A 16,067-nucleotide genomic window follows, 5' to 3' on the forward strand; every position below is an offset into this window, starting at 1 on the left:
TTGTCAGTTTAGTGGCTAATTCGTACGAATTTGTACGAGTTCAGTCGTACGAAATTGTCTGATTTTAAAAAGGAGGAGTGGCAAATAACCCCACCCCTAAACCCAACCGTCATTGGGGGATGAGCAAATCGTATTGAATTGTACGAATTAGATCGTACGAATTCATACGAATTAGCCACTAAATCAAAAAGTAACGAATTGCCGTGAGATTGTGTTGGGATGACAGTAAGGATGACAATATAAAAACGACAGCATAGATGACAGTATGGACGACAGAACAGATGACCATAAGGACGACAGAATATACAACGGTAAGGATGGCAGTTAAGATGAATAGATGACAACAGATCAGATGACAGAATACCCTATAGAAAATGACAGTACAAAACAGAGAAAAACCGACAGGACGACATCAACAAACAACATGTACTTCAACAATGCTGATTTTCAACATGCGGGCAATGAGAGTAGATGAGGACAAATGTGAGGTACAAAGCAGAAAGCATGCAAGGGAATTTTGGCACAAATGGAACCCCATACTCTAATAGCTCCTGCTTTAGTCTTTAATCTTTACAAAACGAACTTGCAAGCAAAGAATGTTGAGCAAAGTGAAAGAGAAAATGATTTAAAGCACTCACCTTTCAAAAGCAAAACGTATAAAAATAAATCGGAGATCTTCATTTTTATTTAGATATTAATATAAATTGTGATTTAATTATTAGGTCGACTCTGGTAAATATGCTAATTAGTTTCTTTATTAGTCTTAAATCTTTTTAGCCTATAAAACGCACCGTCGCGAACTCGATGTTAACGATTTCAGATTAAGAAAAGATACATTATTAATTAATGAATTAGTTGTTTAAATAATGGGAATATCGTGTTCTTCTTCTTAAGAGCCATGTTCTTGAGTGTTGTCTGTCTCATTGGAGGCGGAAAACTTATCTGCATTACTGTTCGAGAAAAACCAGTCCAGTAAGTTCAACAACATAACTTTCAGCAGCACACCTCACATAAACAAACCAATAAACAACGAGATTCACGTAAACTACAGCAGAGTAAATCGAAAGAATCAGCGCAAACCTTTTTAGTTTGTATGCAATGTCGCAGTTCTGTTTTCCAGTATATGACAGTTTTGCTTTGTTCTTGTAACTGATAAATATTCTTATCCATTTTTTGAAAAGCTATTTAACTATCATTAAAAATAAACAATTTTTTTAATGTTTTAACTCACTACCCAGTAATGCAAATTTCCAGCAGTGTCAGACAATTGTTTTAAAATAGTTTATTTCTTGTAAATATGAGGTTGAAATTTAACTTTCATATTTTAAAAAAGCCTTAAATTGAGATTAGTTTGGTAAAACAGCTTGACCTGTAGAATTTCTACTATAGGGCAGGAAACGTTCAGACCTCACTGAGTACTGAAAACGAAATCTTTCATTTACAGTATGAGAGTTAAACTGTAGATTCTCCACCAGAGGGCAGCAAACATTCAGACATTCGCTGAATGCTGAACAAAAAACGAAATAAATATTAAAACTGATCATAAAATGTAATGAAAATGTACAAAACAATATTCAAAGTTTATTGAAACATTGAAATCAACAGATAAAGTGTTACTGAAAAATATACTGTAGTTAGCATGCAACAAAAAAACAACAACATTAATTGAACTGCACTGAAAAACCTGTAACCTAGTCTTTTTATTTTTTCATTTTTGTATACTAGATATGAACTACTTTTTATAAATATATGTGCAACACAGAGTCAAACATTATTTCGCCCATGTTTTGGCATTTTATCTTTTTATAAAAGTTATTTAAAACATTACACATTTTCCCAACATTAGTTCTATACAAATAACATCACTTATGTAAATTTAAAAGACACCAAAATGTATTTGACTTTTATATAAATATATATTTACAATTATACATAACAGCATGAACATATATGGATTTTCATGAGGTAGATCTAACATTCATTTTTATTATTTTCCTTCGGCTTACTCCCCTTTATTCATGAGGGGTCGCCACAGGAGAATGAACCACCAATTTATCCAGCAAGTGTTTTACACAGTGGATGCCCTTCCAGCTGCAACCCAGTAGCCTACTGGGAAACATCCATACTCATTCACACACTATGGCAATTCACCTATAGCGCATGTCTTTGGACTGTGGGGGGAACTAGGGCACCCAGATGAAACCCACACCAACACGGGGAGAGCATGCAAACTCCACACAGAAATGCTTACTGGCCCAGCCGGGACTCGAACCAGCAACCTTCTTGCTGTGAGGCGATAGTGTTAACCACTGAGCCACCGTGTCGCCCTGATTTAACAATCTCTAAAACATTTTGTTTTGGTTCGAGTCAGTTAATATTTCTCTAACCCTAGTTATTTTATTAAAAGCAGGAAAATTAAGAAAGTTTTTATATTTACATATTTATACACACTTTTTTTAAGACTTGTAACACTTCGTGAATGGCGTGTTTTTGTTATTGCGATTATTTACTTGTTAAAAATATTTCAGTGTTTATATACTGCATAGTCTCCGCTCTTTTTTCACTGGAACCTGTAAACAAGCATAGAAGACAAGAAAAGGTGTTTAATAATTTAATTATTCATTCATTCATTCATTTTTCTTCAGCTTAGTCCCTTTATTCATCAGGGGTTGCCACAGCGGAATGAACCGCCAACTTATCCAGCAATGTGTTTTACACAGCGGATGCCCTTCCAGCTGCAACCCATACACACTCATTCACACATACACTGCAGCCAATTCAGTTTATTCAATTCACCTATAGTACATGTGTTTGGAATGTGGGGGAAACAGGAGCACCCGGAGGAAATTGCCAAATTGTAAATGCCAATTGACCCTGCCGAGACTCGAACCAGCGACCTTCTTGCTGTGAGGGGATAGTGCTAACCACTGAGCCATCAAGCTGCCTAATTAAATTATACTTATAACAACTCGCTTCAAAACCATTTACAATAAGGTTGTATCAGTTAACGTTAATGGGTGATGTGGTGGTGCAGTGGGTAGTACAATCACCTTACAGCAAGAGTTCGAGCCCCGACTGGGTCAGTTGGCATTTCTGTGTGGAGTTTGCATGTTCTCCACGTGTTTGCGTGGGTTTCCTCTGGGTGCTCCAGTTTCCCCCACAGTCCAAACACATGCGCTATAGGAGAATTGGGTAAGGTAAATTGTCTGTAGTGTGTGTGTGAATGAGTGTGAATGGATGTTTCCCATTGATGAGATGTAGCTGGAAGGGCATCCACTGCGTAAAACATATGCTGGATGAGTTGGCGGTTCATTCCGCTGTGGCAGATTAATAAAAGGACTAAGCCGAAAAAAAATGAATGAATGAGTTAACGTTAATAATGTGTTTACTAATATAATGAACAATACATTTACTACTGTAGTTATTGATCTTTGGAAACGTTAGTTAATGAAATACAGTCATTCATTGTCAGTTCTTGTTAAGTGCATTAACTAATGTTAACAAGCATGAATTTGGATTCTAATAATGCATTAGTAAATGTTCAACTGTGATTAATAAATGATGTACATGTATTGTTCATTCCTAGCTCATGTTAGTAAATACAATCAAGTATAAAGTCTGACCAATTCTCCTTAGTCCAAATTTAGAAACTCTGATAAAATGGCCGACATAAAACTGCATGAATTTATCTTTGGGTTTCCGAAACTAACAAAAAAAAGTAGTATTTTGACTTTTATCTACCTAATCCACTCGCCAATATTATCAGTTCATTCAATCATTAATTTTATTTTCGCTTAGTCCCTTTATTTGTAAGGGGTCACCACAGCGGAATGAACCACCAACTTATCCAGCATATGTTTTTTGCAGCGGATGCCCTTCCAGCTGCATCCCATCACTGGCAAACATCCACACACACTCATTCACACACATACACTACGGACAACGGACAATCTTTGGACTTGTGGCAGAAATCAGAGCATCCGGAGGAAACCCACATCAACATGAGGGGAACATGCAAACTCCACGCAGAAATGCTAACTGACCAAGCCGGGGCTCGAACCAGCAACTTTCTAGCTGTGAGGCGATCGTGCTATTCACTGTGCCACTGTGATGCCCCAATATTATCGCTTTTCAAACAAATAATATATTGAAAGACTCAGTCTACTTACATGAGCAAAAACACTGAACGTATGAATGTCCATCTGTCCTCGTCTGATGATCTGCAGTTTATAAAATCCATAGTGTTTGGCTGTCATTTTTGTGATGGTCAGAGATCCAGTCGTGTGGTCCAGTTTCAGACTGTCTTTGAACTGCTTAATGGATTCATTTGAGTTAATTTTATTCAGAGTAGCTATGGTAGCAAAGTTAGCACTACTGCATCCTTTGAAATAGGCAAAACTCCACAATATCAGATCGATTTCCCTCATTTCAGTAGCATTGGATTGTAGTGTTACAGTTTCTCCCTCAATCACTGGCATCAGCGTGATTTTATCTTCCTTCACAAACGCACCTGGAGAACAAACAGAAACATTTTTTTCAGATGAAACTGGAATGTCTTTTATATATATATATATATATATATATATATATATATATATATATATATATATATATATATATATATATATATATATATATATATATATAAAAGCATAAGCTGTTTTACAATAATTTTTGCTGCTCTAGGTAAGATTTTACACGGTGCTTATTGACCAGGTAAATGGTTTCCAACTGTTCAGAGTGTGTGTTCACTGTGTGCGTGTGTGCGCGTGCTCTCTTGGATGGGTTAAATGCAAAGCACAAATTCTGAGTATGGGTCACAATACTTGGCCACATGTCACGACTTTCACTTTCACTTTTATACTTTCACTTTACACATTTTAACTTTTATTACATTACTTTAAACTATTAGACCCGACTTCTACCTTTTTTATCACCTCTTTTACTCTGCATTGTAGAAAATTACATCTACCTTGGTGCCATTTTTCTTCTACTTCTCATTTTTCTTTCTTTTTCTTTCCTGGCCACCAGGGGGCTTCTTGATACGGTTATAATTTATTATCCATCGCCACATCCCTACATTTAAATCCCGACACATTTCTAATTCAACAGATCCTTCTCATGCTGATAGTTTGAAAATACAAGTTAATTCTTCATCATGGGGCAAACGCACCAAAAAAATTGTTGACTATATTGGAAACAATCAAACAAAACTCAAATACGTTTGATAACTTTTTATCATAAGTGTTTTCAGGTCATGCCTACCAAATTTCATGACTTACTATTGTCCATATAAGCTTAAAGGCTGATTTATACTTCTGTGTTGAGTGATCGGCGTGACCCATGGTGCCTGCCTTGCATTTGTACTTCGGCATGCTCTTTGTGTTGCTCTGCACTTCCGAAACGCTAGCTGGCAGTAGGTTATTATGCTCCTCTGTATCATGGTTCTTCATGGTTTTTTTTTTTTCTGAACGCTACCTTAATGTACAAGTAGCTAAAACTTGCTCTTTCAGAGGTAGGAACCAGCGGACATGCAATAATTTAAATCATAAGGTAAACACAAAACAAAAGTTTCCATCTAGAGCTACTTCACGAGTCTTCACACTTGTAAACACTTGCTCCAACGGGTTTGCGTGGGTTTCGGTCCCGCCCACACTGGTGACAGCTACCAAGCTGACCAATCAAAGAGCTTGTGCTTAAGGTTGATTTATAACTTATTACTCCATAATTGGTACTAAACTCAACAGTTAGTTTTTCCATCTTAAGCCAAAATCACTAAAAAGAAATTTAATATATTGGAAACAATCAAACAAAACTCAAATACATTTGATAACTTTTTCTCATGAGGGATTTAAGGTCACGCCTACCAAATTCCATGTGAATTAGTCAACATGATCCAACAAGTCTCTTCTTATTACTGGGATTGCTCGTTGGTTGACAATAAACCTCAAAACTGGGCTTACATCCATAAAGCAACTCCTTATTCTTCCCACATCTCCCACACGAAACAGGTTTAATTGCTTAATAATACCAAAAACACCAGTCTAATCTCTGTGTGATAATACCTCACTGCATAAAAATGTGTTGTAGTTGTAGGCCAGTGTGTGGTCAAACTCTTACTACAGCCTTGCTTGACTTGTTTGAAAGAGCTCACCATTACTCATTTGCTCTAGTTTCAGTTTCACTTTCTCACATTGGCAATAATTTCAGCTTCAATCTGACTCTAATGGTCCTTTATTGTCCAGAGGCTGTCACGCTTTTTGGGGTCTATTTTAATGGCCTAAGTGCATGGTCTAAAGCTGGGGTCTGCAACCGTTTCGTAGCATGGACCGGTGTTTGATTAATAATTTTTCATTTTCCAGTCTGTGATGTGCACAATACATTCTTAAAGTTCTAACCCACAATAAAGTGGGATCTCATGTAGAAATATTTTGCATTCTTGCTGTCCAATCTAAAGCACAGCTCACAGGATGCCATTTTTGCCATTTTAGGGGAAGGAAAAAACAGTCTGCATACCAGGCGCATGATCTAAAGGATTGTCCTTATTCTCTTAATGAGTTACGGGTGTGTTTTGGGCGTAATGTCAACAGAATGAGCCAGATTCACTATAGTTCCCTGGGGTGAAAAATGTGTGGGATGAGGTAGCGGTTTTTAAATTCATGTAGACAGTGATAATCCTTTACATATTAATCCTTACATTTTTCAAATTTGAAGATGTTTGTGTGCCGCTGCGTATCCCTGTGTGAGTCATAAGCAATGTATATATGCTTTTTGGACCTGCCTAATGCGCTTTTTAAATAAGAGCAACAACTAAAAAATGTGCCGTTGATTATATGGTTCAGCGGTGTGCTTTATTTCAGTTGGTTCAAATTAGCAATGAGTCAATAAGGCACCTAAACACACCTCTTTTTTCAGACTAGCTCACCTATAGGTGCACAGATGGGTGCTTATGTTTTTTTTAATAACACTTTTGGGTAGGAGGTTTTACCTTGATTATATAGGATAGTATATGTGATAGGGGAAAGTGTGAGGAGCAGAAAGAGGTTTTTGCTCTTTAAACAATATGGTAGGCCATGAAAATGATACCTGAAACTACTAAACGACAGCTAAAACTATTAAAAACACTGCACTGCACCGGATGTATGAAAGGGCTCATTAAGTCTGGTTTTGCCTCTCAGTCTCTCACAGTTGTGCTGTAACTTACTATTTTCTACATCTTCCTCTTGACCAGACGTGCACCTGCCTGTTGAAAACAAACCCAAATATCAATCTGTATGATGATTTGCATGAACAGACTGTATTTTTCTGAAAGAAATATGCCATAAGGTCAAAATGACTAAATCATGATTCATGATAACTGTTAATACTGTTAGTATAACGCAATTTATTTCTGTGATGCGAAGCAGAATTTTCACCATTTCACAGCTAGTGTGACATTATCTTGAGAAGCTTTTGCTTCAAATCACAAGAATAAATTAAATTTGAGATATATTTTTATAGATTTTTAGCTTAGCTTATTTAAGCAAACTGTGTAAGTCATATTGGTATGTTAATATGACTTATGATAACATCCTAGATAAAAATGTTTTTTAGCTATTTTGGACTGTTTTGTGACTGAATAATGTTAGTGTATACTCCATCAGCTGTTTTCATTTCTGTCAGCTTAGCATTTAATAAAACCTATGCTCACTCTGAGAACGTAGTCCCGTGGATGTTTCTGGAGACCGCGAAATACGTCCAGGGAGGTACGTATTTTTGCAGTTTTTGTTTTCGTGAATCCGCGAGAGGCCACTGTGCGCGCTTTTTCCCGCGCCGTTCGCGTGTAACCCGCTAGAGGCCGCTGTCAAACGACCTTCCGCCTGTCTGCCTGAATGACAGAATGATTGTCTGTGCGACCGGCCAATCGGCTGACCCACCCTCCTCCGTCCCTAAACCCAACCAACGACGATTCACAAAAGCTGTCCAGAAAAAGAAAAGCCCTCGTCTAATTTTTACCACATTTTCGGATTTTGACCACAGTCTCACCCTGTGATGAACTTGTTCGCCTCATTTTTTTGGATTTTGTTTTTGTTTTCTTACCTGATTTCTGGAACCGCTCTTCCCCGGACTCGAACCCGGTCGTCGTTGTCGTGGTTAGGCCCTCTCTGCGCCACAAGTCCGCCAAAGTACACGAAGAGCTAACCGGACAAACTGGTTGCAGCGGGAAAGCCCTCCACACGGAGGCGAGCGGCTAGCCGGCAAGCGCCGAAAGGAATGGCATCACACCGCCCCGCAGCGTTCGCTTAAAAAAATGAAATGCACCCGTACGTACCCCCGGCTACGTTTTTCGCAGTCTCCAGAAACGTCCACGGGACTACATTCTCAGAATGAGCCTGGGTTGCATAAAACAATTAATAAACTATTATTCCTCAGAACAATGTATTGTGGTAAGTAGTCATCACTGTAAATAATACTAGGTTCCACATTTAAGTGGATTGAACATAAAACAATCAAGTTGTCCCCAAAAAACCTCAAAGATTGTGTTATTTCAACTCATTTTAATGAAGTAGTTAACAGTGTTTTGCTTCTCTTCGGGCTGCTGATAAACCTGTTGGGCTTTATTCTGCAAAAACAACCTCTTCAATGTACTTTATCCCTAACAAGAAGGCAAAACATAAAGCAATCAAACAAAACTCAAATATGTTTGATAACTTTTTCAGGTCATGCCCACCGAATGTCATGAATTACTATTGCCCATATAAACTTACTCCATAATTGTTACTAAATTTAACAGATTCTTCTAATGCTTTGCATACTTTTTCCAAGTTAATTGTTCATCCTAAATCAAACTCACCCAAAAAATTTAGTATATTGGAAACAATCAAACAAAAATACATTTAATAACCTTTTCTGATGAGGGTTTTCAGATCATGCCTACCTGAAAGGACAGTTTTTCATAAGCTTTAAATCACAGGAATAAATAAAATTTCAGAATATACAGTATATTTTTTAATTTTGCTTTGCACATGTTTAGCTTATATAAGTAAACTTTATCAGTCATATTGGCGTGCTAATATGACTTATGTATATTTAATATTTTAAATTCAAAGAAAAATATGTCTGCACATTAAATGAATCATTCTCAAATAACTGTGCCATTTATGCTACAGTGTGTGTTTGAGTGATTGATATGGGCTTCCCTGCTTTCTGTCTCAGTCACACCCTCACCTGAGGACAGTGTGTAAACCGGCTCCTCCTGTTATCTCTCCAGCCTCACCTTACAGTAAGATTTGAAGTGATTCATAAACGTTAATCAAAGTTGTCCTAATACAAGGATGGGTGTTGATGCTTCCTATTGAAGTTGATAAAGGGGTTTTGATCCACTTTAAATGCTGACTACTGCATATTCTATAGCTAAATATTGGGCAACAATCTGGATAGGTTCTGACAGAGTTATTCGTCTAACACTTCATCTTTATAATAACGTTAATGAAATGTTCCTTAAAATTGACAATATTTGCAAAACTCCAGCATAATATCCTTATATACACCAGCACCTAAGAACAATGTTATTTTGACGTCCAATAACAACGTCAAGGGATGTTGAAATTTGGTTGATTTTAGGTTGTGTTGGAAAGTGACCAAAATCCAACGTCATATTGACGTGAAATTCATCAGGTTTGGCAACCGAAATCTGATAGACGTCATAATGGTAACGTCCACACAACGTCAAGCTGTAACTTCATTAGATGGTGATTTTAGGTTGACTTTGTGTTGAATCTGTCAGACGTTGGACATTGACGTCGACCTGACGTTGGGTCTGACGTCAACCTGATTTTCATTTCCAAACAAAATGCAATATCCCACGATGTTGGGGTACAACGTAAATCTGACGCCATGTTGAAATCCTGTGTTTGCTGGGTGGTTTCAGGGTTCAAAGATCATTTAAATGAAGCATTTGCATAATTCTAACATAGAATGTTCATAAAATGTTTCTTAACAAAAAAAAAATTTAATCTGTAGACTTAATCAACACTTGTATGTATCTCATTCTTAATGTTTAATTTAACATCCTCATAACAAAAAAACAAACGTTATTCAATGTAAAAAAAACTAATTAAAAGCATCTAATTAACCCCTCATTATTTTACTATTCAGAGAACATTACAAATAATAACATCTGTATTTTTGTAAGTTACCTTCTTTAGCGTTTCTGAACTAATGGGCTTCACCACATTGCGAAAACACACATGCAAGTGATTTTAATTAGGTATACTTTAGTAAAACATTAAACAATCTCTTACCGTCTGCCTCCACAAGTAACAAAGGAACTGTGCCTGTTTTAACCAAAATCATGCATTTAATTTAAAGGCCAATTCACAAATTCACAAGCAAGGTATACTCTATAGTTGTACAGTATAGCTTACCATTTTCTCTGTTCTTATTAGATGTTTTATTGCCTGCAGAACACAAACACAGATAAACAAGTAGATTTACAGTTGAAGTCAGAATTATTAGCCCCCCCCCCCCCCCCCCCCCTTTGATTTTTTTTAAATTATATATATATATATATATATATATATATATATATATATATATATATATATATATATATATATATATATATATATATATATATATATATATGTATTCCCCAAATTATGTTTATCAGAGAAAGGATTTTTTTCACAGTATGTCTGATAATATTTTTTCTTCTGAGGAAATTCTTATTTGTTTTATTTCGGCTAGAATAAAAGCAGTTATTAATTTTTTAAACACAATTTTAAGGTCAAAATTATTAGCCCCTTTAAACTAATTTTTTTTTGATATACAATAACTTGCCTAATTACCCTAACCTGCCTAGTTAACCTAATTAACCTAGTTAAGCCTTTAAATGTCACTTTAAGCTGTATAGAAGTGTCTTGAAAAATATCTAGTCAAATATTATTTACTGTCATCATGACAAAGATCAAATAAATCAGTTATTAAAGATGAGTTATTAAAGCTATTATGTTTAGAAATGTGTTAAAAAAATCTTCTCTCCGTTGAAATTGAAGAAATTGGGGAAGAAAATAAACAGGGGGGCCAATAATTCAGAGGGGCTAATAATTCTGATTTCAACTGTATATACATTTAAAGACAAAATTATTAGCCCGTGTTATGATCCTTATTAAAATATGACTCGTAACTTTAACGAAACGTAGCATAACTAAACAACGGTCTAAGTTCTTCAACTTAGTTATTTATTAACATAAACTACTCAGCAAAACAATCAAAACAACAAGAGAAATTGTTGAACTTGTGAAATTGTAATTCTTTTTCAAATATTTACCAATTGATATTATTATTAGCGATATTATTAGCCTCTTAAGAATTTATTCTTTTTCTATTGGCTAAAGAAAAAACCACTTTAAAATATAACGTACTGTCATCATGATAGACGAAAGAAATTAGTTATTAAAGCTATTATGTTTAAAAATGTGTCTCTTAAAAAATCTCTCAGTTAAACAGCACTTACTGTAGGAAATCCACTAGTCAACAATTGAAGTGGTTCAGACCCTTCATCAAAGTTGTTAATTTTGAAAAAAAAAATTGATACAGTACAAATGTTGACTACTGTATTTGAAAAAAATAAAAATAAAATATATATATATATACAATTAAAGTCAGAATTATTAGCCCCCCTTTGATTTTTTTTTTTTTCTTTCTTAAATATTTCCTAAATGATGTTTAACAGAGCAAGGAAATTTTCACAGTATGTCTGATAATATTTTTTTCTTCTGGAGAAAGTCTTATTTGTTTTATTTCGGCTAGAATAAAAGCAGTTTTTAATTTTTTAAAACCATTTTAGGGTCAAAATTTTTAGCCCCTTTAAGCTAGATATTTTTTGGGGGGCGGGAATAAACAGGGGGGCTAATAATTCTGACTTCAACTGTATTTGAGCAATTCCAACGTTATGGATGTGGCGGTTGCAGTAAACTCTCTAAACATAAATTCACAGAGAAAGTATATGGATAGCTAATAATTTTGCCTTCAACCTTACAAGTATGTGTATATATAATTCTCTAATCTTTATGATGAAGATTAACATCTCAGTTAACATGACAGTCAGTACACATAGGTTAATTTGATCTTATTATTAGTTAAAAATATTATCATTACCGCTACAAAACATAAACATATTTACCATAATATGATAAATATGTTGACCAAAATAATTTTTCTCATCACCGTAATGCACCAATATATTATTCTCATTATCATTGTGAAAAAAATTATCATTAATACAAAAACATTATTATTATTCTGATTACCGTCATAAAAATTGTTTCATTAACACTACAATAAACGTATGTACCATAAAATGGAAAATATTTGTAACCAAACAGATTCTTCGCATCACCGTAACGCACCGATATATTATTCTCATTATCATTGTGAAAAATGAACATTACCGTTACATAATATGGAAAACAGTAAAAAAAAAGTTTTCATTATCGCAATACAGCAAAAAATATTATTCTCATTACCGCTTATAAACATTTACCATAATATGAACACACATTTGTGCAATAAAACTGAAAGAAACACACCTCGTTTAGACATTCTGTGTAGATGGTAAAAGTAAAATCCGCACAAAACTGCAGCCACAACGCAAACACAAACCAATGCTATATGATTTGGGGACCAACCTGGTGATAAAATGGAGAGTGAGAAACCATATCAGTTTGTTATTCGTGTACCTGAATATGCCCAACATTGATTTACTGACTAATGTCGGCACTACCATACCATTAAATGGTTGGCAGAGTGTGTTTTTGTCTAGATGTGTGGTCTGGTTGCTGATGGTGTTGTTGATCACACAGCGGTAGGTGTTTTTATCCTGATATTCCACCTCCAGAGGTAAGGAGATGCTGATGCTGAGATCAGACACACCGATGCTGGACAATAAACTGTTTCCTTTGTACCAGGAGAGACTCACAGCGCTCACATTCACCACTGAACACACCACTGAACAATACTGCACTGATGAAGATGAGGATGAAGAGTCTCTAATAATAGCAGGAATTGACAGAGGAGCTGAAAAGCGTGCAAGAATATAGTTTATGAAAGGATTTAAACTGCAATTTAATACTATCAAACTGAATGCATTTGCAAAACCACTCACCAGAAACAATAATATTGAATTTCTTGGGTGGGACCTCTTTTCCGCCAATGAGCTCCAGTTTGTAAAGTCCAGAGTCTGTGACTGTAGTGTTTCTTATAGTCAGAGATCCTGTTTTACTGTCCAGTTTCAGTCGGTCTCTGAATCTCCCATCGAGAATCTCTTCATACAGTGAGATTTTATTGGCCATTCTGTTGAACTGAGCTATTCGGGTGCCGTCAGGTCCAAACGTCCACAATATCAGATCAGCTTTCTGAATTTCTGTAGCATCGGCGTATAAAGTGACAGAATCTCCTTCTTTCACTGGCACTGATGTAATTACATCCATAAAACTAAACACACCTGAGGAACAGAGACGTTATTGAGATTTCAATTGAACAAATACAGTTCATTCATTCATTATCTTTTCCACTTAGTCCCTTATTAATCTGGGGTCGCCACAGAAGAATGAACCACCAACATATCAAGCATACTGTATGTTTTACACAGCGGATGCCCTGCCGGTTGCAACCCAGTATTGGGAAACGCCCATACACACTCATTCACACCCATAAATTACGACCAGTTGGTTTATTAAATTCGCCCATGTGTTTGGACTGGGGGAAACTGGAACACCAAGAGCAAACCCACGCCAACACGGGGAGAACATGCAAACTCCACACAGAAATGCCAACTGACCCAGCCGGGACTCAAACCAGCAACCAGGGGCGTAGATTTAGCATGGACGGAGGGGCTGTGTCCCCCACCAATATCCACTACCTATTGAGATGTCCCCACCAATGATTTAATTCACTTTAAAAAATTGTGTTGTCAATATTAACCTGGACATGCAGAAAGTGTTAAATCACATTCATTTGAGTAGTTCTGCCCCCCAAAACACTTATAAACATTGTGATTGGATGTCCTTTTCCCTGATGTCAAGTGACTTGGCTGTAGCTGTGTTCAGATGTACAGTAACAGCGCCAAAACTAATTTTCCATGCAAGATAAAGGTGTGTGACACACACAAGTGAGGATGGTGGCAGCAAAAAAATGGTGGACATTAGGAGCTTTTTTTTGACGAAATGTGTAAGTCATAAACCTAAGTTTGCTACAGAATGAGTCCATGATGTCTATCGTTATAGCAGACTGATATAGTCTGTAAACAATATGACCTGAAAACTAACTGCAGAATAAACAGCTAAATGTAAAAGTATATGACCCCTGCTAGTTCTCTAAATCTCTCAGAGTAGCATGTCCAATTTGGGTTGAAAAAACTCAGAAAACTACAGCCAATGCTTCATGTTTTATTGTTTAATTTGCACTATGGCTAAAATAAATGGACGTCTTTATTAAACTCTCTCTTTATCAGTTAATAAACATTCCTTTAACTACACTATTTAATTTAACTTAATAAATTGTATGAAAATATGATTAATTAATAACATACTTTAATTGCATTCATATTATATAAGTATTCTGGAGTTATATAATTAATAGAAGCATATTACAAAAAACAAAACAAAAACAATATTCATTCATTCTTGGGATTTGGGTGGTATTCCTCTGTCCTCACCAATGTCAAGAGCAAACCTACGTCCTTGCCAGCAACCTTCTTGCTTTGAGGCGACAGTGCAAACCACTGAGCCACCGTGTTGCCTTCAAATCCAGTTCACTTTTGTCATTTTTACTTGCGTTTATCTTCTCTAATTAACCTTACAGTTGACCTTTAGGTGGAGAGTGAATATCTTTGCTGTCAAAGACAGATTTGGAGTAAAATATTTCATCCTGCTAATTATATTTTAATCCTGTTAAAGTCTTCACAGCTCCAAGAACCAATTTTACGTCCCGTTGGACATTTACAAGCAAAGGAGATTGAGAAAGAAATGAGTTCTGAGACCAAACAGACGTCAAATCGTCAAATATCAAGTAAAATCTACTCACCATCCAGAAGTAGCGGGACGAAAAACAAAACAAACAGCATATTTCTCCTCACAGATGAGTAAACACATCAGTCTGCCTTCCGTTGAATTTCAAAACTGTCGATCAGCTCGTCCCATCGTTAAACGAGCTAAAGACCGTTAATAACTGCCTAATTTCACTGTTACCTGTGAATGTGGGCTATTTTATCCGAGTTGTCAGCCAGCTTTTGTGGTGATAGACGAGGCTGAATCCAGCTTCTTATTCGCAGCTTCTTATTGACGCTATGCGGTCCACCTTAAAAACCGCGACGCTTCCGTTTTTCAGCTTCTTATTTGCGCTCAACTTAGGGACTGTGTTTATTTGTGTTCCTTTTTGAAAAACGAAAAAGGCTAAATGAAACTGATGTAAGACACAAAACGGGCTGCAAGCATGAAATCTAAGTACATCATTGATTATTATTGACAGTGCCATCGTTTGAGTACAATATATTTCTGTTTTTTTTCAGAAATATTGTCCTTTATGAAGACTTCACGTGACCCACCTATGTATAGACAGTGCCTGCCTCTGCAAGGATTTTAGATACAAATAATTCTTTTAATTTATTCAAGTTGTAAAAGTTACTGCATGTTTTATCTGCAAATACTAAAATTTGTATTAGACACCCACGCCTGTAAATACAATACTAGTTTTGTTAAACCTATTGTTTCAAAGAACAGACAATGCACTTTTTATACACATTTTTATATACCTTATACAAATGAATGTGAATTGAACTGAATGAGCTATTGCATAATTAATTACTGTACCGTGTTGTCTTTAATATTACACAACAGACTAATAGTATATATGTCATGCGTCTGCATATGTATAAATATTCTATACCATTGAAAAGACAGACCTTAAAAAAAAAATGTAAAAATACAGACATTTCAATAAATGCCCAGTTGGAGGTGCTATATGCCAAGTTTTTTGCATATTCATTTATTGGTTTACTTGTAACCTATATGTATTTGTGTGCCTAC

At 35.8% G+C, this 16,067-nt stretch overlaps 2 protein-coding genes across 2 annotated transcripts in view; both read right to left on the reverse strand.

Moving 5' to 3' along the window:
* Nucleotides 1-908, reverse strand: part of LOC130216674 (uncharacterized) — a 12,155-nt gene extending 11,247 nt beyond the window's left edge. The window contains exon 1 of the mRNA XM_056448558.1: nucleotides 639-908. Coding sequence (XP_056304533.1) covers nucleotides 639-681 — 43 coding nt within the window. The 5' untranslated portion in view covers nucleotides 682-908. The remainder of the gene's footprint in view (nucleotides 1-638) is intronic.
* Nucleotides 909-1,958: 1,050 nt separating this feature from the next.
* LOC130216673 (uncharacterized) lies at nucleotides 1,959-15,258 on the reverse strand. Its single transcript, XM_056448557.1, has 9 exons — nucleotides 15,067-15,258; nucleotides 13,148-13,486; nucleotides 12,772-13,059; nucleotides 12,573-12,671; nucleotides 10,407-10,439; nucleotides 10,284-10,316; nucleotides 7,205-7,243; nucleotides 4,170-4,510; nucleotides 1,959-2,570 (listed from the first exon to the last, which is right to left on the reverse strand). Exons 1-9 carry the CDS (start codon nucleotides 15,104-15,106, stop codon nucleotides 2,532-2,534), a joined length of 1,251 nt encoding a protein of 416 aa, XP_056304532.1. The 5' UTR covers nucleotides 15,107-15,258; the 3' UTR covers nucleotides 1,959-2,531.
* Between the last annotated feature and the right edge of the window lie 809 nt (nucleotides 15,259-16,067).

Source organism: Danio aesculapii, chromosome 22 (assembly GCF_903798145.1).
Source record: "Danio aesculapii chromosome 22, fDanAes4.1, whole genome shotgun sequence".
NCBI lineage: Eukaryota > Metazoa > Chordata > Actinopteri > Cypriniformes > Danionidae > Danio > Danio aesculapii.

Excerpts from the sequence above, each read along its gene's own strand:
- LOC130216673 (XM_056448557.1), bottom strand. The coding sequence starts at position 15,106 with ATGCTGTTTGTTTTGTTTTTCGTCCCGCTACTTCTGGATG. Across the intron at positions 13,487-15,066 it reads CGTCCCGCTACTTCTGGATG|GTGTGTTTAGTTTTATGGAT; the intron begins GTGAGTAGATTT and ends TCTGTTCCTCAG. Across the intron at positions 2,571-4,169 it reads CGTTCAGTGTTTTTGCTCAT|GTTCCAGTGAAAAAAGAGCG; the intron begins GTAAGTAGACTG and ends GCTTGTTTACAG.